Genomic DNA, 24,372 nt, shown 5'->3' with positions numbered 1-24,372 from the left:
TTTGACATGTTCCTGTGTTGAATACTCTTCCCATTAGAAAATTCTTCAAAATGTAACCCAAGCATCGTTTTTTTGCACATTTACTGTACCCTGAGTACATGAAGAACTGCTTGTTCCCTTCCTCTCAATAGCAACACATTTTAAAATTAATTGTATCTTGTGTTGAATTTTTTATTCTCCAGATCCTAAAAATGCCAGTCCTTGATTCTCGTATCTCCAGCTTTCCTTGCTGTAGTTACTCAGACTCTTCAAAATTATAAAAATCTGGGTAATATCCAAAACAGTACACAACTGCCTGAAGAGGCATTATTATTTTCATACTGACATACAAAAAATAATATAAACATTATTTCTAGGATCTCATAGAACAAGGACAACTTTTGCCAATGGAAAGGGAAGTTGAAGGGTTTGGATGTTGAAGCACTGTAACAGGCTGCCCAGGGCAGTGGTTGGGTCACTACCCCTGGAGGTATTTAAAAGATCTGTAGATGTGGCACTTAGGGACATGGTTTAGTGGTGGACCTGGCAGTGCTGTGTTAATGCCTGGACTCAATGACCTTAGAGTTCTTTTCCAACCTTAATGATTCTATGGTTCAAAGTTTAACCTTAATACAACTGACTGTAGAAAGTAGCTTATATTCAGCAGCTGAAAGCACTGAACTGCCATTGCAGTAAGAGCTGAAGATACTCTGCATGTCATGATAATAACAGAAATATTATTGTTTAGCCCTGAGACAATCTAATCTTCCAAAGACCAGCCAAATATTAAATTATGATTTATCCCAGAAAAAGGAGAGGGAAGGAAGTGTCTTCATTTAAAGTAGTTACCAAAAAAAAAAAAAAAAAAAAAGTCTGGGAAATAAAAAAGGAGTTATGGCAATTTTCTGATTCTGGACTAAATATAATTCTTTACCAGAGGCAAATCTTAATGAAGACTATACAGCTTATTAAAACAAAACCCCCATATCCCAAGGACAAAAAAGAAACCACACAAATTCAAACCACATCTATAGTCTTGAGAATCTGTGATCTTGTGCAATAATAGACTGCTAGTGTCAGTTCAGAGTATCTAATAACTCATGCAGTACTGTTGTCACTTAAAAATGTTTAAGTCTTAATATGTTATAAATAAGTAGGACAGGATTTAATAGTGTGGTGCAGAAAGAATAAGGGAAATGTTATTAGTCACTGCATAAAAACATCCCCTTAATTTGTCCTCTCGGAAGGACTTTAAAAACAGCTAAGTGTATCTGAGGTAAGTGAATTAAACTTTCAGAATTTCTTTGGTGATTTTCAAGGCACTCCATTTGTTTCAGCAAAGGCAAGGTAGATGCACCTTTAGTGCACCAATCATTTAGTCTTCGTTTTTTTCCCAAAGTACAGAAATCTAAAACATGACATCACCTCTTATGAACAGTCAGAATCTGCACTACAGTAATACAAAATATATGTAATCTCTACATTACACACACAACAGCGTGCACTAAATACACACACAAGTTGAATACGTGCCACACAAAGGTTTGTGAATGAACCACTTCCTTTTAGCAGCCTTCTCTTATCAAAATAGAGTAAAATACTGACCACAGATGCTGTTACTGAAAAATGAATTAAGAGATTATCAAATAAACGATTTTTGAGCCAATGTTAGAATGGTTATGTTCTAACCACTGCACGCACTATCGTGCAGATGCTACACACAAAGCAATATTATGGATGCTGTTCTGAAGAGACGTGAGAATGGCCCAGTAATCAAAATCCTGTAAAGATGTCAGTTTTACTGGACTTAATGAGTTTCCCTCACCAGACCCCTCATCATCGTCAGTCGCGGACTCCTGCATCTCCTCTGTGAAAGCCTGAGATTGGCGGGGGTTATTCTTGTTCTCTGAAACAGTCACTTGTGCTTGTGACCTCTCACCTGAGGTCTCTGTGTGCTGAACTGGCGTCGAGGTAGTTAGGCCCTTGTAAGAAATGTCACCTGTCTCATCTTCCTCATAGTCATTAAGGCAGTACACTTCATCCAGGTCCAGGTCAAGGGTCCTGAAGCCCTTAGTGACAACCCCGGGCCTCGGGTCCAGGATCCCACCCAAGTGAGGCTGAGCCAGCTGCTGCCAGTGGTGCAAAGTGGCAGAACCTTGAAAGTGAACAGAAAGACAACCAAAATAAATTAGTAAGCAATCCAAGACCTAAAAGACAAAGTCCCTCTTCATTTATCCAAAAGACCAAAGGTTTGGGAGCTCCAAGCCTTTAGTATTTCTGCATTTAATGTTTCTAGGGAGACATGCTACAGCACAAAAATGCTTCATCTATGCTTCAGCATTTCCACACCAGTGTGAAATAAACTGATCACATCAGCACTTAGGCAAAGCCTGGTGGTGAGAAGCAGCACACTTGTGCACATGCACATTCCCTCCCCATAAATATTCACATCCACTTCAATTCATGGGATTAAGCAGGAATAAAAAGAATTTATATTTTAACTGTTGATGTGAGCACCATCACAGAAAGCTCTAAGAGGAACATATACCACACATTCCCACATTAAGCTCACACTAAGACAAGTGCTGAAAACATGCCAGAATTTACTACCGGTGGCTAACAGGACAGTAGTCACACAGATTGCACAGCAATTTTAGCTCTGTACCATATGTTAGAAATCCCCACCAACTTCAGGCACGTGTAAGCAGATACACAACTCTGAACTACATGTCAAGTCTAAAGACCTGTGTGGACCCTATGCTACAGGAATTCAGCTACTACATAACTAAATGCTACTGTACCTGTAGCTTCATCCTTGGCAGAGAAATGTTTTGAAAAAGGAGGTGCATTTTACAGAGAAAAGCATTCAATATTCAAGGTTTAATAGGAGACAGTCAGAAACAGCAATGGATCAGGCAAAAATTGATGTATACACTGAGATGTGCCCTGTGAAATCAGGGGAGGATTTATCTGATTCCTCAAGTAGCAATTAAACACTGCTTGCAAAGGCCTACATTTTCCTCTGTGCCCACAATCACTTCTGTGTTGAAATACGTGACTTAAAATCACACATATCCTATTACACAAACAAAACAGCTTTATTTTCATTTCTGCCAGCTCAAATCGGAGCAGTTTTTGCAGTCCTGTTCCTGTTGCCTCTCTGCAAAGCAGAATACTCACTCATTCAAGAAGCTGGCACACAAATATCTTACCCATAATCAAAGACCAAGAGTTCAATTCGTTTCACGGTGTGTGTAACAGCCTAAACAACTGTAATAACGTGAGAAGGGACGGCCCTCATATACATTATTTTCAATCTGAGAAAAATCCTACAGAATGAGCAAAATTGTCATTTCACATATTGCATTTGAGGAAGCTTACTGTATATAGGAAGTGAACAGGGAAAAACTTCTTCTAGAATGAGTGGGAACAATGGAAGGCATTTTAATTAAGCCTATCTCACTTTTTAGGATCTGAATTTTTTTAGCTCAGAATAAAGGGATCTGCTAGATTACTTTGGCTAATGACACTATCTATTTTTTTGCTTTTATTTAAAGTAAGTCTAGAGGGATTAAAGAAAATTCACACCCTCAAAGCTCAAGAAGTAGAAACCATTACAACCCCAAAATGAGAGAAGAGACATCCTTAGAACTTGTATTTACTTCTGAATTGTCACAAAGGCCAAGTTTTTTGCTTCTATATGAAAGAAATACCCCAGAATGTGAAGAAGTGACAGATATTGTCAAGCCTTAACCTAGGGGTAGAGGTTTTCTGTCAGACTCTACTCCAAGAATTAAAGAACAAAGAAAATCAAAATTTCTTTCTGCACTACCTGCAAGTATAAAAATTCAATTAACTTCTACATGCTAGCTCCTGAAGATGTAACCTTTTTCACCTTAAAGCACACCAAAACTTATACTTAAAATAAACTGTGTGGAATACAAGCACTTAATTGTTAAAATATATCTCATATCTTCCCATAGGAAAGGTATTTACCAAAATATCTGCATTTTGAGCTTTAACATTTCTATTAAAACTACAGAAATCAAAATAGCCTAAGCTCCATCACAAACAGGAAGATATCTGGGTCTAATCTTGATCTCATAAAATGTGTGTAAGCAAGCTTTAATTTCCCATACAGAAAATGAACACAAATGTACAAGGGAATCCAACAACAGTAAATCCCCAATAAAAAGAAAAAAGAAAGCTGCAGAAGTCAAAAGAAGAGGGAAATACAACACTTTTTTGGCCTACATTCAGTCCCAGGTGCCTCCCAGATGGTTTTGTAAAGTATTTTATCAGAAAAAGTTGGCATGAGGGAATTACTGTGTGACAGTGGGACTGCCACTGAAGGAAGAAGGAATATAAGAACAAAATAAGTATATGAATGGAATAATTTTTTTCCCTATATTCCTGATATCTCTGCATGATTGCACATAAGGTTTGGGGACCAGAGAAAGCTTAGGAATTCACAGTGTATTGCTCCCACAATGGCAACAAAAGTGGGTGAAGACATAATCAGTCCAAGTTTTTAGTTTTCCTTCAGGACACAGGTAATGCCATTTCATGCTTATGGCACAAGTTACAAGTGCATAGTTTAAAAAAAAAAGAAACAAGAAAAATCTCACTAGACTATAACTAAAGCAAATCACATCAAGGATTGCTTCTGTTTGACTAAAAGAAAGCATGTTTTTTTTTTTAAAGGTGCAAAAGAAGATTAATTTCTTAGTGCTTCTGTCACTTTTTTTTTTCTGGGGGATTTAAAAGATTGCTTTAAAGGAGAAGAAGTCATTAACCTATATTAAATTTATTACAGAACTAATTTTTATTTCTTCTGTTTTCTGGCATGAGCACCCAACACAGTAATAAAACCAAAGGCACAACTACTTATAACAGTCTGCAGGTACAGCAGACTATTTTGCCCCAGTAGTCTGAAGGCAGCCGTGAAGTTGAAAAAAAAAAAAAAATTAAGTCTCATGAAAAATATTCAGAAAAGAAACTAAGCTGAAGGGAAAAACAAAATCACAAAGATACTTAATTAATAAAAGTTAACCAACATAAAACTTATGAAACAGGCAGACACAAACATCCTACAAATAACATCTAAAACCAAACATGAGAAGTACTTTAAAAGGAGCAATAATTTCAAGACAGAAATGACCCAGTGAAAACACTGAACAAAACCAGGGGGAAAAAAAAACCCAGACAGATAGAAAGATGATAAAGACTTTAAGAGTTTATTGGAAGACAAAAGCAGATATAATGGGATGGTGACAGAAATTTATTACAGTGGTAGCAACCAGAAACTGAAACAAAGTGGGATCATCCTTTCTTTCCCTCACGTGGTACAAGAAGTTTTATGACCTTTAAAAGCAGCCATGAAAACAAATTATTAAAATCTGCTTGACAGTATGAGTTGGTGTGCTATGGCTATAGTTTCATTTGAACAGGTAGGTACAGTACATCACTTTCTTCAGGACATAAGAATGCTTACTTTTGCTTCTGAGTATGTGTCATGCTATATGCTCCTTATAGATGAAATAAATTTGTTCTAAAAAGATGAAAAAAAGGAAGTTCTGCAACTAAAACACACACAATGCAATGCAATACAAGAGCTCTGTTAAAGGAAAAGAGAGAGAGAAGCCAAGGCTAAATGACATTAGCTAGTGTATCGGTGAAGTACTACAGAAAACTTCATTTGGTTTAAAACCTGGAGGAATTGACTCAACTAACTTCCAGCCACAACCTGAAAGAACTGAAGAAAGCCAGGCAGACTATACTACATATGCTTGGACAGCTTTGTTTAAACAGCCTATTGAAAAGAACTTAGAAACAGAGCTCTAGCCCTGACTACCATCTATCTCTATCTTGCCTTTTCCTGAGACAATGAATGAAGAATATTTGACTTTAAAAAACCCCACCTCTTTAATACATGAAATGCAAAGCCATAGTGACTCATGTATGACCACTCAAACAGCCCAATAAAGTCCATAAAATTTTTAATCACTAAAACAGTCTTATTACATCAACTGGACTAATTGAAAGCAGGTAAAGGCCTTTCCAGATACTCATTTACAGAACTCTTGTTTCGATTTCATAGATTTATCCACTTTCCTTTTCCAATTATGAAATGGTAACATTTAAGTCAGATGTAAAGCTGCACTGCTGATGTGCACATGTGGCCTGTAATATTTATTTTACTGCCTTGGCTGGGATTGTTTCCTAACACCTTTAAGGCTTGTGAAAAATATAGTAGCTAGAAGATCTCAAACCAACAGCGTGGATTACTGTCTCTAAAGTAAAAAGAATATGTATTACAAAGATTTCCTGCTTTCTGGTGATGGATAAGAGACCACAAAGAGTCACTAATAACAACAGATAAAGGCCGAGGCCCTTTGTTATCACCTTCTAGTGGTTTCACAATCTGAAGCTTTTCTGGCAGGTAGGAGCGACTGCTGATAGACATTCCTGAATATCCAGTGAATTCTGAAAATCTGGAGTGAGTTCCCAGTGACATGATGCTCTCCGTGGGGGTAACGGAACCACTGTGGAGTTCTCCCTTTTCTGCCAGTTCCCGCAACTTCCTTTCCTGCTCTTCCTCAAAGAACTTGCGCTCCGAGAGGTAATTCTCCCGCCGGAGGGAGAGCCTGCGAAGGGCAGTCTCTAGGTCACTGGAGCCTGGAGTCCCTGGAGTTCCAGGCTTCTTCATCCTGTCTTCATTTCTAAAACATAAAGGGGGACATAGACAAATAAAAAAAAAGGGGGGAGGGGAAAAAACCACATTCTTAAAAATGCTTAAAACTTCCACATGACAGTTTTGAGACGTAAGTACCTTTAAATTACTATGTCTGGGAACAACTCGCTAGTCATCGGGACAGCTCAAAGGCAAACACCAGTCTATTTCATAGTAAAAGAGTTTTGAATCCTAGTTCCTGCGTAAAAACTCCTGGCTGGAAACGTGTGCTTTACTTAAGAGCTTCCTCTGACAAAGAGGTGGGAGATGTCTACTTGTTACACAGACTCAAGTAAGCAGGCCCCACGTTAAAGGGCCAATGCTGCAAGAATACCACAGTGAGTCACAAGAGTAAACACGACAAACATACATTGTTTTAAAGTATTAAGCTGCTTTTACTGAAAAGTATATACAGCACAGAGTGGAGCTGTACTGGGGGAAGAGAAAGAAGCTAGAAAAGTAAAGTTCTGATTGCTTTCATTCATAAGTTTTCATATTAGGTAACCTACAGATGCACACTTTATTTAGTTTTAGGATCAAAAAAGTTAACTGTAGCTGCATCTGGGATCAGAACTTCCTGGAATTTATGTAAAATGGTGAAAATACAATTCTTTTTAAGTGTTGACCCACAAAAACAAAGAGTGGTTTTACATCATCTGGTGATGTTGCATCTTAGAACAGGTCTGAGTCGCAGACACTGATTCACAGAACTTTCTAAAAGCTTTCCTTTCTAAATAAACTTGAGTGCTCAAAAACTGTAAGCACAAAATAAATTTTGAAGGCGTATGCCACTGTGGCAACTGCACTACCTAAGACAAGAGGAGGAAAATAGAAACACTTTGCCTTTATGTCAGAAACAAAGCGAACACAAATTCCAGTGCTACAGTACTGACCCATTGTCCGAGGACTCTGTCTCTAAGATGATGCTATTGGTCTTGTTGTCTATCACAATGTTAGAGATGTCTCCCCCATAGAAACTGGAACGTGGAGTGCTGACACAACTAGAAATGACTGAGTTCATAGCAGAGGACTGGTTGGAGCCTGGGATATTCATTGGCGACGGAGTCATGGATCTCTGCTTGACAACTTGATTGACATTTCTCACCGTCTCAAAGACTCGCTTCTGATGACTGTAAAACACATATGCAGTTAATAATCACACAATAACTTCTTTCCCTGAGAAAGAACAGAGAAACAGGTAACAGCTTAGTAACAGCTCTTCCTATTCACAGCTCAACCAAACACCTTGGTTTTATGTATAGTTCTGCAAAGCAGTATGCATAGGGTCCCATACTAGTTCAGTCTGGATATTACATTCAATCCATCACCATAATTCTTCCATCACCCTAGAATAATTCTGGCACAACATTTGACAATTATGTGCAAGGACCCTTTCAAATATTAAAAAAAAAAAAATAAGTGAAAGAGCATTTCAGTACATCAGTTAAAAGTGCCATAAAGCCATTATGTAAAAATGAGTTGTTAAAAAACAGAATTGAGCTCCCTTCAACTCTTAACTATAAACTGGCTAATCCATTTTAAAAGAGAGTTTGAATTTTCTCTCCTGAGTATCTCCATGCAAGCAAGTCTTCTGTCTTTTATCTTTGAAACCAATTTCCAACCCCCTTAAATAGTACTAAAAAAAAAAAAAAAAAAAAAAAAAAAAAAAAAAAAAAAAGGAAAAAAATCCCAGAAATATAATGGACCAAGACTTGAGAGAGAGCATGTCAAGGCTGGAAACCTAATTTTTGACCTACTTCTCAAGTTCACTCTTTATCAACATTGACCTTATACCATAACAAATACTGTCCACCTGCTTCAAGATTGACATCAGATGACACTTCAGCAGAAATTTCTTGACAAAATAAAATTACCCTACATCATGCTACAAAAGTGCCACCGCTGCTTTGTTTTACAGTTCAACATGGGCTGAACACAAGAACAGCACATTCCTTCTGTCTGAAAGGTAACACTGCCAAGCTGTAACAGTGACAGCATGACTTAGGCTATTTAATGTCATTCAAATTTCTTTCCTTCTGTCATGGGTGATCAACAGTTGCACCCTTTGTTTGTAGGCTCCGAGTCTATACATGTATGTCTTTAAGAGGCTGAATCTAAGAAAATTTATCAATAAAAAGTCCCATGGAGCTTGCAGTTACCACTGCACAAATAAATAAAACCAAGAAAAGTCATGGAACTAAAAAAAAATTATCCTCTGCTGGTACAGACAAAGTAAATGAGACATTCTAAAGAAATTAAACTAGCTTTAAGTTAGACTACACTGGAAGGATGAAAGGATCCTACAGGGTTTAAGCATGCTCACAACTTTCTGACCTTACATTTTTCTAATCAACATTTCACTCTGTCAAAGCCTCATTTACAGTTCTTGACTCAGGCACAGAAAAGGTCAGTGTATGCGTCAGGCATTTTGTAAAAGCAATTAGAAGGTTTCTGGGAACTGCCTACTGTACCCTTCCTGACTGTCCTGTTTTGTAAACTCTGTTTCTGTAACAGACCCTGTAAACTGGATTAACTTATTTCAAATTAAACAATCCATGCTTTGTACAAATCTGTGAGATAAACCTATTGAAGTACACGTGGAACTGGCATCAGCGAGGCCATTTCTGCCAAGCTGTATCTATCTATAGCTTTGGGGCTGTCGCAAGCACTTAACTTGTTTCAAACTACTCTCTTGTTTAATTCAACAGAACTTCAGCTCAGGCATAATGGGCATCACACTGAGTACCCAACCATTCCAAATCCCTTTCTGCCCTGATGTTCTTCCTGTAAAAATTGGATTAGATCAATAGTTACGTGGTAACTTATGTTATAAAACTCACCAAGAGAAAACCCACTAACTTGAACTCCTCCCCTAACTGGTAACTGAAGAAACATAGCATGGTAAAACGCAAAAAACCAAACCTTTTCTCGTTCTCAGCATCCAGGAAAAAAGTTTTTAAGACAAGGCAAAGCCTATGTATAGGTGTTTTCTTTTCGCAGTTTTAGCAGAAAATAGAAACACCCCAATAACTAGACAGTTTATCTTCCTTTCTCTCTATCATTCACACTCTGAAAGAAATATTCCTTTTTAAATCTCTAGCTCAGCTATTTCCTGTTTTTTCTTTTCTCATCAAATAATTAACTTCAGATATAACCAATCAATTAGGAACCAATTCTTTTCAGTCGTACGCCAAGTCAGGAGAGTCAGGTTCATCTAAATGCAGCTCTTTCCTCATTGACCCTTCTATCTCTGCTGCCAAAGAATCCTATTAAAAATAAGCAAAAAAGAGAAACAAATAGCATAGTATTAACAGGTTGGCATGACAGAAAATAGTAAATTACTTATACAAAATAATAAGTAATAAAGAGTACACCTAGAAGAAAAAGGAAGCTTTAAAAATGAAAAACTAGCGGAAAACTAATGTAGAATTTAAAGCACTGACAAAATATGGCTTAGTTTCACTTTTCCATAGTATGTACCATCGGATGTTACATAATATCTGCCAAAGAACCATAAGAGAATATTGTAGGCAACAACACGATCCACCTTCCCAGACTGAATTCTACACTCAGCAACACTCGCCTTTCATGTATGAAGCTTTGCTCTCTATGTTTTCATTTAAAATAAACATAAAACTCACAGCATTATCCACCCATCCACAAAAATGACATGATTCTTGGCATAAAGCACTATATACTTCCCCCATAAGTTTAGAGGTAACAGGCCATCAATTTTCCGTGGCTGGTCACTAAGTTTTACTGCTGGGTGCAGGGTCTAAGTATCAAACAATAACAAACCTGAATGATCTTTTGTCCCATGATTCAACATTTGAAAATTTTCACACAAAACACATAAACCTATCTCAGCACAAGCATACTTTTTACAGCTTTCAACTGTATTTGTGCAAGCACAACTTGTATTATTAAACATCTGCACTTTAAATTGGCCTGTGTTCAGTCTCAGAAGGGAACACAAAAAAGCAAGCTAAGCTTTTGCTGGCAATTTACTTCTTGTGAGCACAAATAAAATGCGTTCTTCTCCAGCAGTGAGACAAGACAAGGCAGGCCAGATTTTGCTGCTTGATTACATTGATGTATTGCAAAAGAAACCACTGACACCATTGCCTTCAGGAGTAATCTAACTACTCTAGAGATACACATGCAAGCAGAGCAAGTCACTGGACACATTCTTATCCATTCTTTTTTTCTCATTTCATTGAGGGTACTGCATATTTCCTGGGCTTTAAATGTCATAATCACATGAAATCAGCTAAACAAAGTTGGTAACACCAGTGAAACCAGTGTAATTTGTTGCCATAATACAGATTAGCAACTATCATTCTTTTAATGAACCACTGAATTTTCAGTCACCATAGAACAAGAAGGTCTGTTTAACCCTGTTCAAGTACTCAAGAACTAGAATGTACATATTATAAGTGACTAGAATGATGCCATGCCTGGAAAACATTGTTATGTTATTAGGAAGTTATATCTCCAAGGATATTGAAGAAAAGCAGGAAGCTCCTAATGAAGATCAGCCACTGCAGTACAGGAGATGCTTAACCAAGATGTACAGAACTGTGTAACAACCTGTTAATACTACCCAGGATTCACAGCATAAGCACAGCCAGCTGCAGGTTGGACATAATGCTGCAGCAGAGCTGCACAGCACCACTGTTGCAGAACCAGGTATGCAAAACTGAACACTCAGGTGTCCAGTAACACTGCACAAATACACATTTCATCCGTGCTTATGCCAGAGCGGGCATCCTATCCCTGAAGCTGTAAGTCAGATGCAAACACGCTTCCTTTGCGTGGTTTATGCAGGTTTTTCCCTTAAATCTGCTTACCATAGGGAAGAGACCAAGGGAGTGGTACCGACGTGATATAGCATTTGGCATTGTCTTGTTCCTAAGGTTTTTCAGCTCTTCTTGAGCCTCATGAAGCATTTCCATGCACTCTGCATACTTGTCTTCCAGCTCTCGCAACTGTAACATCGAGAAAACAGTTCAAGACCTTATGGCTGCACTATTACCATAAAAATCCTGCTAATTCTTTTAATACTGGTAAGCAGTAATGGTGTAGGGAAGAATATCCCACTTTAAAGGAACAGATCTCCAACAATTGAGTATCACTGGAGAATCATTAATAACATAGATTAGTAATGGGAAGGCAGGCAGGGTAAGACACAAAATGCAGAAGGAACTGTTTGCTCCATTTCCTTCCCTACATATCTACATGAAGCCACCGTCAAGCAGAAGATACAGAGCTAAAAAAGCATCATTAGTCTGATCAGGTTTAGTGCCTAATCACTTCCATGATGACCACAGGGGCAAACACTGTGGGCTGAGGACAAGCCATTCCACTATGGTCCAAAGGACTTAGGAATTTTAAAGCCAGGACTTTCATGCATACATATGTATACACACATAGCTTTCAACAGTCTAAAACCATGACTTATTTTTAGTTTTCCCAGGAAACACATCTTATGTAATCACTCTGTCTACAGATGTCTGTGTACCCTCACAGCTTTTGGGTTCATCAGCCACTTCAACTCAGTTTGGCAAAGGGGCAGCAGTCTGAAACACCACATTCCTACAAGTTTCATAAAAATCAGCTATTTGGTTCAGAAAAAAAGATCCTGTTCATTTTCTTTCATAAGAAAGTACTAGAGAAGCATGAGCCCAATCTTTGTTGAGCACCACAGGTACAAAAGGTCCACCCACAGGAAAAGCTTCTTTGGCCATTCTCATTTTCATCATCAAGTAGTGCAAGTGCAAGACACATCCTAAAGGGATCAAGCTCTATTCATTCTATCTTGTCCATTTTTTTCATGTGAATGTAGCACCTGTAAGACAACCAGAAATACTGGACTGCCTTATGTTTATTCACTGAACAAACAGAGCACAAATGAGCTCTTCCATGTTATCTCACTAGTCAAAATAGGCTGAAATTACCAGCCTAGAGAAGTCAACCTCTAAAGGGGTTCCTATACAGCCAATAACCCTCTGTGTTTCAAAATGTGTGTCATTTGAAGGAGCAGAGAACAGAAAAGGAAAGGTTTTGAACTCTACTAGGAACACAAATGTTCCTTCATTCCATATAAATAGGCAAAACTATTTAAGACTTCTGATCCAGCTCAGATCAGAGAGGCAAAGTGAACAGTCACTGACTTGCTACTGAGTTACTGTATTACAAAGTAATGTACTCACCTCTGCTGTGAGCTGTCTCTGGGCATCTTTAGCTGCTCCCAGATGCTGGACAAGTTCCTCATTTTCAACTGCACACTAAAATATGCCAAAAAATGTTAGAAATACTGCAGTGTTTTGTCCTGTGATATTTTATCCTATACTACAGGTAAGAAGGAACATTCCAACTCTTCTCACCTCTCCTCTGCAGAAATGTTAATCTACACATTACTTTAAAAACATCTAAAATGCTTACACAAAAACACACAGCATCAGAATGCACCTTCCCAAATGAACCCCCAAACAAGTGTGTGCCCACTTGCACTGACATTCTTGTCTCATTGACATCACTCAGAGCAGAATTTTAAATCTAATATTTAAAATAATTTTAACTATTGCATTTGGTAAACCATATATGCATCTTTTAATAAATTGATGCTTTCTAGTCAAGTATACTACATATTAAACACCAAACAAGGTCACCCACATAAGGAGAGTGGAATATTTCCTTTAGGCTCTAGTACAGAGAGGATTTTATCTTGTCCTTCAGTTACAATAGTAGCAACCAACAACAGTAGTCTCTCAACTGGATTGCTTACAGCTTTTGCCTTTTTCTGCAGATCGACTATCTGAGAGAGAAGATGAGTGATTTCTTCTTGCTGCCGGGCAGCATCCTCAGTTTTCTTTGCTAACTCTTCGGAGATATTGGCAATCTGGATGTTTGCATCCCCTTTAAGATAAGTGATTACAATTAACATCACAAACCCAAAATCAGAAAAGTAAGCATAAATATGTTCTCTTGGAACATCACTTGCTTCAGCAGAATCTTACCCCAATACACAGTATGGTATTTTTGAAAAACACAGTAGGACACAAAACCAGAAAGGCACCAAGTGCTCATGCTGCAAAGGAGACTGAACATTTTCAAAGCAAAACTATTTTTAAATGAGAAAGATTTAGCTTTCAGCCAGCATTTTCTGCAGTGAAATTTCAGCCAGGAATTTTCTCCTCATAACAATTTATAAAAGGAAAATAAGTACCAGAGAAAAACATGACTGACTGATCTGTTCTGGTTTTTTTTTACTGAACTATCTCAAATAAATGTAAAGAAGTAGGGACATACTTAGCTCTTTTACACAGTCATTGACAAGTTGTTGTTCCTTTTCTTCATAAGTAATTGTTTCAGTCTTCAGCTGACAGGCCTGTTCAAGAAATCCACATCAAATATGCTACATTAGCACATTTGTTCTTTGCCAGTCTGTTGCTGCACTTCCATCTGCTTCAGAAAGACAAGCTATTCTAATCACTCCTTCAGGAAGACAGTGAGAAACCACAGTTTTTGCCTGCCCTCCCACATGTTCTGGAAAAAGAGGCCAGGTGAACATTCAGCAGAGACATTACTGTATGGAGAAACTTGCATCATTGTCACCATACCCCCACTAGATGGCACTTGTGTATTTTGCACTAAAAGTAAAAAGAAAAAGGCTTGGACATACAAAAGGTTAGCATGCAAAGCCTGATCTGTCACCTGAACAAAGCTAGGTATCATCAAAAACTAAATAAATGCTTGGTTTAAATAACTGAATTAAACATTCAAGTATTTAAAAAACATGCTATTCGATACTATTTGAAAAGTTCTGGTACTGTAACCATACATCCCACAAAAAACCTTAGTGCTACCTCCTTCCCTGCTTTGTCTTTTCCACTCTGACTCTGGCAGTGCCAAGAGCAGCATGGCTGCAGCCAGCTGGTTCTGTCTGGCACCACCTCAGTGGGTCTCAGGTGGTAATCTATTCCCCATGCTGGGGGCATGCACAGACACCCACAGACTGCATCTGTAGAGAACTGCACAACTCACAGGTTTCAGATTTGGCTTCATCCTGTGCCTTGCTGGCACAGACTGAATCTCCCTGGATGGGAAGACAGTGCTGCATGGGGTTTCCTACCAGCTCCTGATGCAGTGGCTCTCTCAGTTCTAACTCCATGTTCATTATTCTCAGACCATCTACTGTTCGTCTTCCTTGTGAACTTCTCAGTTAAGAGTACAGCAGTCTCCATTATCTGGTGTCTTGTGCAAAGGTGTGGCACTACCTATTTACAATGGTCATAACACTCTGTTTTCATACATTCATTCTTAGACCAAAAGTACCTCCTCTGCTACACTCATGTTACATGTTTGCAAAGTGGTAACATGCTCCCAAGGTTTAAAAGTTGGATTAAACACATAAAATTATTTACTTCATATTCAATTATTAAACTTTTAAAAACTGTCATCTGTGAAACAAACAGAATAATATCAGAAATAAAAAAGAAGAAAAATACATTCAATTTAAAATATTAACTGCCTGACTTGAAACTCAAAATGAAGAAATACAATGCAAATTCAGGCTAGCAATTATTATTTTGACAAACATTGAACTGGTATTAGAGAGAACATGCCAGCCTACAAACTTCAGATCTGCAGCTCAAGTCACACTTATCTGCCAGCCCTTTAAAACCTGTTTCAAAGTGCAATCCTGGACTCCAAAATCTGCCCATGCTCCTGCACATTCTTACTGCACAAAAGTTGCTTTGCATGCAGCTTCATCTGGGAAGAATTTCTTCACAGAAAGGGTGATTAGACACTGGAACAGGCTGCCCAGGGAGGTGGTGGAGTCACCATTCCCGGAGGTGTTCAAGAAAGGACTGGACATGGCACTGAGGGCTCTGATTTAGTTGATAAGGTATTGATGGGTCAAAGGTTGGCCTCAATGACCTTAGAGGTCTTTTCCAACCTAACCAATTCTGCGCTTCTACGTAGCTTCCACACTTCAGCCTTTCCTTCATTAAGAAGGATAAAGGATGGTCATTAAACAACTATAGAGAGACCTCTGTTACATGTGGAATCACACTCTTAGTTAGACTCTCAACTTTTAATACAAGCTTCTCAATAATTTGTTTTGGCCCTTAGATGAACAACTATAGTAAGCAAAACAAAGGGAGCAATTTCACCTCAGATCTAAGCACAACATTTTCCTCTTCAAGGTCCTTGAGTTTCTTTTGAAGAGAGTCCAAATGAAAGTAGTTCTGGACGGAGGAAGAAGATTCATTCCTCTTCAGCCTTGTACGAGAAAGCAACAATTTTAATTTATTTTTACGTGTATTATGGCCAATCTCACAGAAGCACAGACTGAACACAGGCCTCAGAAGCAAACAGAGCTACATGAAATACAGCTTATTCCTGACAATACTTTTGGGCAGCAATAAATCTGCAGTGAATTTCAAAAGAGAACATTTAAAAAAATTTTTTTGTTATTCCACACATTTCCTATGGAAAACTTATTCAGCCAAGGCTATGAGAAAAGAAACCACCTTACTACAGGGAGCAGTCCAATAGCTCCTGATTAATGCTGCACATGCTTCATCAGAATGCAGCAATAACTCTGCAAGGGCAGACAGCCCCTCAGAGCCTGCAATGCTGTTCAGCCAGCTAACTGCCTGGAACCCACACTGTAAGCCATGCTTTATTTCTTTCCCTCGGCTTGGAATTTTTCCATAGTGCCTTCAGGTCCTTCAAGCACAAAGGTTACTCATGTAGCATGTCCTAGGACAGCATGCAAATGTATGTGGTGTACTGGGCTACTGTCAGTGAGACCCACGGCTGCCTCACCACAACAGTGACCCAGTTCCTCTCAAAGTTGCAGCACTGTGTCAGCAGCCTCCCTATGTACTCTCCCCCTCCTGGCTCTTGTTGGCACCTGGATAGCCAGCTGGCTCAATGCAAATCCTTCCAGCTGGAGCCTTGCACCAAGTTCTGAGTCCCATTTATAGTTCCAGCCAATTCAGGGGTAATTTTACCACTTTTCAAAGCTATTAAATTGTCCAACAGATGCTGGTTCAACGTTGTAGATTGATTAACTCACGGGGTGGAACAGACGGACTCCGGTTCGCTTTCTTCGGCAGCACTGGTATAGAACTGGAGCAGTTCATCCTTCATGGACAGCTCATGCCGCAACTGAGAAACCTACACAAGGAAAGAGCTCACAGATCAGTAGGCTGATTTTCCAGACACATTCCTAAGCAAACTCACCATAAATTAGCTCGCTATTCACCCTGCAGGCATCATCTTCACACAAAATCAAGAGCCCAAGACTGAAACAGACCAGAACCACTTCTTTTCTTTCTTAGAAAGAAGGAAAAGCGTACCTTCTAAATTAGCCACTAAATGTTTTTTTACATGTCCAAAAATGCAATTTCACTGCTATTAGACGTGTTTCTTTTTCACCTTCTTTATGATGAGCAATCCTGATTCACTGTTGCATTAGTCTAGATTCACAAGCACAGTAATGGATATATTGCAATGATACAGGCAAGAAATCATGCGGCACAATCAAGCCAAACATTGCTTTTATCCATTTTGTGTGATGACTGTCACCATCTGGCTTGAATGCATACCGTGCAGGCCTCAGATGCAGGCATTTCTTCCTCTCCAAGAGATTTTACATAAAATTACTGAAATGCTTGCGTAGCAAGGTTGCAATTGCAACTCAAGTGCCTGTTGAGCTGCGGAACACCACCACACAGTGGGAGACTGCTGTTCTGAGGCTGTTCCAACAGTGGAGGCTGCAGTCAGTTTCCAGGTTTTTTTGGCTCTGGTAAAGTGGTTTGTGGGATTCCTGTACTTAGTACACACATACATCAAAAATGAGCAAAACATCAAAATTGGGTGATTAAGATTCCCTGTAACTGTGAGCTCCACAAACATAATCTTTGTTACTTTATATTGCTATTCTCCAAGAAAAGGGTTAAAAGCCAATTAGACAGTAGCATGTACACCACTTCACAGCTGTGATTTAAGATGCCAGTAGCAAAAGATTAATTTTTATTTGCCTTGCACGACTATAGATAGCATAACTGATCAGACACATCCATTCCCTTCCACTTGCACTGCAAGGCTTGGCCCTCAGTTTGCACTTTCCCATGTGAAAAATGCACAGCACACTTCTTTATATTAAACTTCTGCTTTTCACAGTGTAAGCATACTTTTCTTTGTAGATATTATTGGAAAAAAACCCAGAGAATATCAATGACATAGATTTCAACTCCATTTTCATCGAAGAAAAAAGCAGACACAATCCAAAAAAGCACTTGAATTGTGCAGAAATTTGAAGCAAACAAGGTCATTTACTTAACTAAGACTATTCTGCATAATGAGAAGTGCTAAGGCACCAAGTCCTCCTGAGACATGGGTTTTAAATAGCAAGGGGAAAAAAAACTATCCCCATTCAACCACATTTTCAAAAACTGTTAAACAAAATTTGTGTATTAAGTCTTGGAGGCTTGCTTTCTCCATTTCAGGAGAACAAAAATTCTGAACCAAAAATAACAATTTACTTCCCTTCAGCACACTCAGCCTCTTTAAGTAGCAAGGATTCAGATACTGCCTGTGGGGGGACACTAGATCATCTCCAGCTCTTACTACTGTGTTTTTTTCCTATGAATTAAAGAGACTGAGGATACTATTTTTACTGCCATTTCTGAGCATTCCAATCCTCCAAAAGAGGGTGAATAGTCAGAAAGGTTGACTTTTAATGGAGCAGAACCTGAAACAATAGGCACAAACTGAAACATGAGTGGTTCCTCCTTAACATCAGGTGCAACTTTTTAATTGTGAGGGTAACTGAGCACTGGCACAGGTTGCCCAGAGACTTTGTGTGGTCTCCATCCTTGGAGATAGTCAAACACTGTCTGGACATGGTCCTTGGCATGTAGGGGGCCCTGCCTGAGAAGAGGGTTTGGACAAGATGACCTCCAGAGCTCACTTCCAATCTCGATCAGGCTGTGAAACTCACTACAGTAACTTCCAGCAACACCTCCCTCCCTCTGATGCAGCATTTTGTGGCGTGTTAACCTAAGCACCCACCGGCTGAGCACACAGTCTGCCCCACAATCCCTATAGGATGAAGGAGAGACTCAGAAGCTCAAGAGCAAGAAAAATCTCATGGGCTGAGACAGTTTAATAAGTGAATCAAAGTTCCCCGTGCAAGCAAAGCAAAATAAGGAATTTATTCACTTTCTTCTATCAGCAGCTGCATGTTCAGCCACTTACTGGAAATTGGGACCTTGGCACACAGAACTGTCATTTGTGAAGACAAACACCATAACGATGAATGTCCCAGATTCTTTCTCCTTTTCCTGACCTTCTGTTGTTGAACATAACAACACATGGTATAGAACATCCCTTTGGTCAGTTTGAGGCAGCTACCAGAGCTGCGCACCCTCCCAGCATCTTGTGCAGATGGTGGACAGAGTGAAGAAGGGAAAAAAAAAAACCCAAAAAAAGGGTGGGGAGGTTCGGAGGGGCACGAGGGAAAAAGAAAAGAGCCTGGTAGATGCTGTGCAAGCACTGCTCAGCAGCAGCCAAAACACTGTTTTTATCAACACTAAATTAGTCACAAATCCAAAGCACAGCACCAGGTAGGCTGGTGAAGAGTATTACCTGCATCCCAGACAGACCCAGAACACATTTTCATACTGCAAAACACTGGACTTGTTTTATGAATAGAAATAGCCTGTTCTACATTTTCACAAGCCACTCCAACATGTGCCCTCCGGAGCAAACGCTGCCACATTACTGCTGCACAATCTTGGTATTGTTACCAAGCAATAGAGACTGAGCCCTTGCTGCACATGGGACAAGGCCCATGGTGATAGCTCATTTCTTCAGGCTTTTAATTCCCTTCGCTGGCCTGATAGCTTCATTCAGCTTCGGAACTACCTCATGAAATAGCTGCACCTGTCTTAAAAATAATTTAAGTAAAAGATAAAAGTATCCTCACGCAGAGAACAACAGTTTAAAGACTTGGGACCTAACTCAAAGGATCAATCCTTACTGAATCTGGAACAACTGTTTCAAGAGTAGAGCTGATTTTTTTTCCTGACTGACAGCAACTAAGTGCTTAACAGGCTGGAATTACTCAAAAGGAAGACACCCTTTTCCTCTGTATGTAAATAGCATGCATGCAAGTACCAAGTCAAAGAGCATTTCTGTCTTTCCAACATTACTTTCTACTCCTAATAGACCAAAAGCAGTGTTCCCTTTTTTAAGCTACCATTCCAGATTATAATTCAGCTTCTTCCTTTCTTCTCACTTTACACAGGACAAAAATCAAACCCGGACTTTGAAACCTGCTATCATCAAAACACAAACTCTGACAGGTGACCTGGAACTCGAGTAACAGGTCTAGAGGGCTGTATTACCCTGATGTTAACACAGGTTTGAGGTTGTGTTATTTGAGGACTGACACTGTCTTGGAAGTGCTGCCATTTCAGCCTCAGAAACATAGGACAAAATATGTAGAGGAAAAAGAAGCAGGAACTGGGAAATTTAGAAAGATTAGGAGAAGCTAATCTAGTAAGCTACTCCATTCCAAATACAATTCACATTGTGCAGATTTACGGTTTACATTTCTTTGATACTGAGCTCTAATTTCAAAGAAGACAATATTAAAGTGTAGGTAGCACCATCCCAGAGAAAAGGAACATGGAGCTGCAGCATTCTTACAGAACAGTAGATAGACACACTGTACCTGGGAACTACACTCTGCTGCTGAAAAGGCAGACACCCATCTCTGCAACCAAAATACTTTACAATTAAGAAAGTTTCCTCAGTATAATGTTTATGCTTCTAGAATATAATACTGAAACAGTAAGCTGAGACTGAAATGTCTGTGCACACGCTACAGTGCTTGCTTCAGTCCACTCATCTTTTGATCCCTAGTGCACTACAGCAAAAATCTTGGTTACATCAGTTTTTACTGAACATAATCACAGCCCCTTCTTAAACTAAGCAGCACCTAAGAACTCAAAAGACAAACCCAAGAATCTGATGCGTTTTGCACAGGTCTATTACTTTGACGTGTCCCTGTCAATGTGGCATGTTACCAGCACACAGGAAAACCTCAGCCTGCTTAATGGGAGGGACAGAAGGTTTTGTCATGACAAAGGTCAAAGAGATATAAAGCTAAATTATCCATGCCATAACACATACACCAATAAAACCTTAATTTTATACCACACACCAGAAAAATGTGTCCCTGTATTACAGAAAACTCCTATCTCCCTGACAAACAATTTTTAGACAATTTTTACAGAACTTTAGAAATACCAAATAAATTCTTTTCTCTTATCTCTTGCCTTTAAAGACAGTTGTCTTAGTTACTGTTCTGTTCAAATATTCAAAATTCAGTTTTAATAGAAAATCTGCAACCTACTGAAGACAGATTTTCAATACACAAAAGTGTCATGACTTTAAATTCTGATGAGCTCTGCCTCAAAAGCATTGGTTTCTGAAGGAGTCAAAATAACAGTGTGAAAGAGGGCTGTTGACAGAACATATGGCCCAACATTCCAAGCCACCTGGTAAGAGGCTTATTTCTGGTGGCACTTTTCCTAATGCTGCTCCTCAGTCCCACTAAATAAAAACAGACGTGGACAGAGGCAGCTTGTTTCTGTCCTCCACCTTCCTCCAGCAAATTTTCCACTCTGGATGGATGATATGAATGCACAGTCCTACTCAGTCACCTTGCACATACCTAGTACATGTCATACTGACCAATACAAGAATAAATTGGTCTGCCTCATGATGGGACTTGGGCAGCAAGCAACAGCACTCCTTTGGGACAGAAGAGAACTAGTTTTCCATGCCAAAAAGGGTAGGCCACGTCAAAGGATATTATTTCATCATGTGTGCTCCACCATCATTTATCACACACGAGCAATCACTCCATCTGCAGTTTATCCTCCAGCCCATCTCAGGGCTACAACGCAACATCTCACACCCCCGAGCAGTGTTAATTATGAACCATTTCTGAAGTTTTTAATCTACTGTGGGTTCATTGTTCTCCTGCTCTCTGTCTTGCTCAAAACCACATATGGATGAGACTCAAAATCCAAGGTCACTGTCCCAGAACAGAAGCAACAACATTTGCTCCTAGCTCAGTTATTAGAGTTGGAGTTTAGTGACAGTTGTACTTCTAGATAAAGAGCTCTTTTAAAGCACAGGTGCTACTTGAAATAATATATGCTTTCTGGTGTGTTTTACTGATCACACCAATGTGTGCATACCCTGGGCTGCATCAAAAGAGGCATGGCTAACAGGTCGAGAGAAGTGATGCTCCTCCTCTACTGTACTCTGGTGAGCACCCATCTCTGGGGTCCTCAGGACAAGATAGACATGGACCTGTTCAAGCAGGTCCAGAGGAGGGCCACAAAAATATTCCTTCTCCTATAAGGGAAGGCTGAGAATGTTGGGGTTGTTCGGCATGGAGAAGATAACGCTCTGGGGAGACCTTATTGCAGACTTGCAGTACTTCAATGGGGTTTATAAGGATGATGGAGACAGACTTTTTAGCAAGGACTGTTGTGATAGGACAAGGGGTAATAGTTTTAAACCAAAGGAGAGCAGATTTAGACTAGATGTAAGGAAGAAATTTTTATCAGTGAGGGTGGTCAGACACTGGAGCAGGCTGCCCACAGCCAAATGTATGGACAAGAACAGAAAATTCCCCCCATCATACAGCATTCAGGCATAAAAATCTTACCTCTTCTCTGATATGTTCTACTTGCTCCTCCAGGAAATCATTTCTTTCTGTCAGTGATTTATTCTTTTTTAACAGCGACTGGCCAATCCGAGCAGCTAATTCTAAGTCCCGTTCTTTCTGTGAAGCATTAAGAATAGAAAGCTAATTTCAATTTTTTTTTTTTTTTAATCACCAAAGGATCAGAGGGAGGGTAAAATTGCCATGAAAGGGAAGGACCAAACACTTCAACAATAAAATGGCTTTTTCCTTCTGTGAAGGTTTATTTGGGGTTTTTTGCTAATTTTCCTTTTCTACTTTTGAATATGTTAAAACAGCATTATTCAGAAAAGACTGACCCTCTCTCAAAGCATTCTTCAGTTTCCACTTGCTCCACCTAGAAATAAAAGGCAGTAATCTATGCAGGAGTAGAAGCCAGTTCCACCACAATGAATGTTCAGCTCCTATATTTGTGTATGCCAACCATTAGTGCTTTCGTACAAAAACTGTTTCCTTTTTGCAGATGCCCCAACCTACATTAAGTAGCCACTCTCATGTCATGCCCAGCCACTTCTTCTCTCTCCTCTATGAGCACAGTACTGGAAATCACCTGTCTTGACAGTTCACCGCAGGTACCGATAAAACCTAGAAGCTTATCCTGTTGATGACATGTACATATGGATGTCTCAGCCTTGCAGAAGCTAGATACATGGGATTGTGATCTGCCTGGGAGAGGATGATAAACTGTGTAGAATTTTGCACTATTCATTAGGCATTTCTATTTATCATTTTCTTATTTCACTACTAGGTTTTTTAAATAGTGGTAAAATGGTGCTGTGGTTAACCCCCTAACGTAACCCTTAGTTCAACACCATTTGAGGAAGAATTTTCTTCCTGTCACTGAAAATACTGTTTGGGGCTTACTTACTGCCCCTAACTACCATCCAGATTTTATGACTAGATGCTACCTTATGTCATGCCTATGTTAGTGACAAAGCTTACAAAATCTACAGCTACTGCTCACACGGATTTGAAGTCAATGAATTTGAAGGAAGACACTTTCATAATGGAAAAAAAAAAAAGTTATATAATAACCAGTAAATAAAAAGAGAGGTTATTGATCACTGCTGTATCCGCAAATAGCGTTTTCCAAATGGTTTCTGAAGGTCAGACTTATATTTGCATTGAAAGCTACTGGCATTATCTAGCCATAAAATCTTTATGTAATCTTTTGTACAATCTTTCAGAAAAATAGGTCCCACCAAGTTATCCACAATACGTTTGGTTTATATTTTAAGCCAAGTTATTGTTCAGTAATTTGGTTCACTTAATAAATACTGAGTGGAAAAAATATATTGCTGGGGTTTTGACCCTACAGAGGAGGAGCTATCTAGCAGCAATGGTTTTTAACTTCCAATTTGAGGAATGTGCATGTCCAGGCTCTTCAAATAACCTCCCCAGGCTTCCTATGCAATTTTTAGCTATTCCGCTCTGTATCTCGCTTTGGGGACAAGCCTCTCTCTTACTCACACAATGAGAAAGAACTGATTTATTACAGCAGTGTGTAAAAAAATAATACTGAGAAGCAGGACACATTTACACTATTACTAGAAAAAGACGAGAAAGCAGATTCATGAAGAAATCTGCTCCTATTCTTACCACATACCCAGGCAGGCCTGGCGCCACTCCCTTTCCTTAGTTTCAGGGCAACAGACACAGACTTCTGAAACTTCTGCACACATGCTGTTTCAAGATTTTCTCTTGCCTATCTTCCCAAATGCTGCACCTTTCACTCTATCAACTCTGTAATGCAAGCACCTGAAGCTTGCAAACATGAAGGAGAGACAAGGGATAGCTTTTGTTTTTTCTCTCACTTGTATGTGTGAAAGCAACAGGAGTTAAATTCTGCAAATGG

General features: G+C 39.2%; 1 protein-coding gene across 8 annotated transcripts in view; it reads right to left on the bottom strand.

Annotated features, from left to right (window-relative positions):
- The window catches only part of TRAK1 (trafficking kinesin protein 1), a 103,497-nt gene that overhangs the window by 13,817 nt on the left and 65,308 nt on the right, over positions 1-24,372 (bottom strand). For 6 of the 8 annotated variants that reach the window (XM_010398799.4, XM_010398796.4, XM_010398797.4 and 3 more), the window contains 11 exons: positions 22,482-22,598; positions 16,803-16,903; positions 15,892-16,000; positions 14,024-14,102; positions 13,500-13,630; positions 12,925-12,999; positions 11,563-11,700; positions 9,902-9,978; positions 7,606-7,842; positions 6,385-6,701; positions 1,805-2,134 (listed from right to left, as the gene is read on the bottom strand). In XM_010398799.4, the coding sequence (XP_010397101.3) occupies positions 1,805-2,134; positions 6,385-6,701; positions 7,606-7,842; positions 9,902-9,978; positions 11,563-11,700; positions 12,925-12,999; positions 13,500-13,630; positions 14,024-14,102; positions 15,892-16,000; positions 16,803-16,903; positions 22,482-22,598 (1,711 nt within the window). The remainder of the gene's footprint in view (positions 1-1,804; positions 2,135-6,384; positions 6,702-7,605; positions 7,843-9,901; positions 9,979-11,562; positions 11,701-12,924; positions 13,000-13,499; positions 13,631-14,023; positions 14,103-15,891; positions 16,001-16,802; positions 16,904-22,481; positions 22,599-24,372) is intronic. The other 2 variants (XM_010398800.4, XM_019285577.3) reach the window with 1 other exon arrangement.

This window comes from Corvus cornix, chromosome 2, assembly GCF_000738735.6.
Source record: "Corvus cornix cornix isolate S_Up_H32 chromosome 2, ASM73873v5, whole genome shotgun sequence".
Lineage (NCBI taxonomy): Eukaryota > Metazoa > Chordata > Aves > Passeriformes > Corvidae > Corvus > Corvus cornix.
The sequence above is the reverse complement of the archived record's forward strand: the minus strand, read 5'-3'. Positions and strand labels throughout refer to the sequence as shown.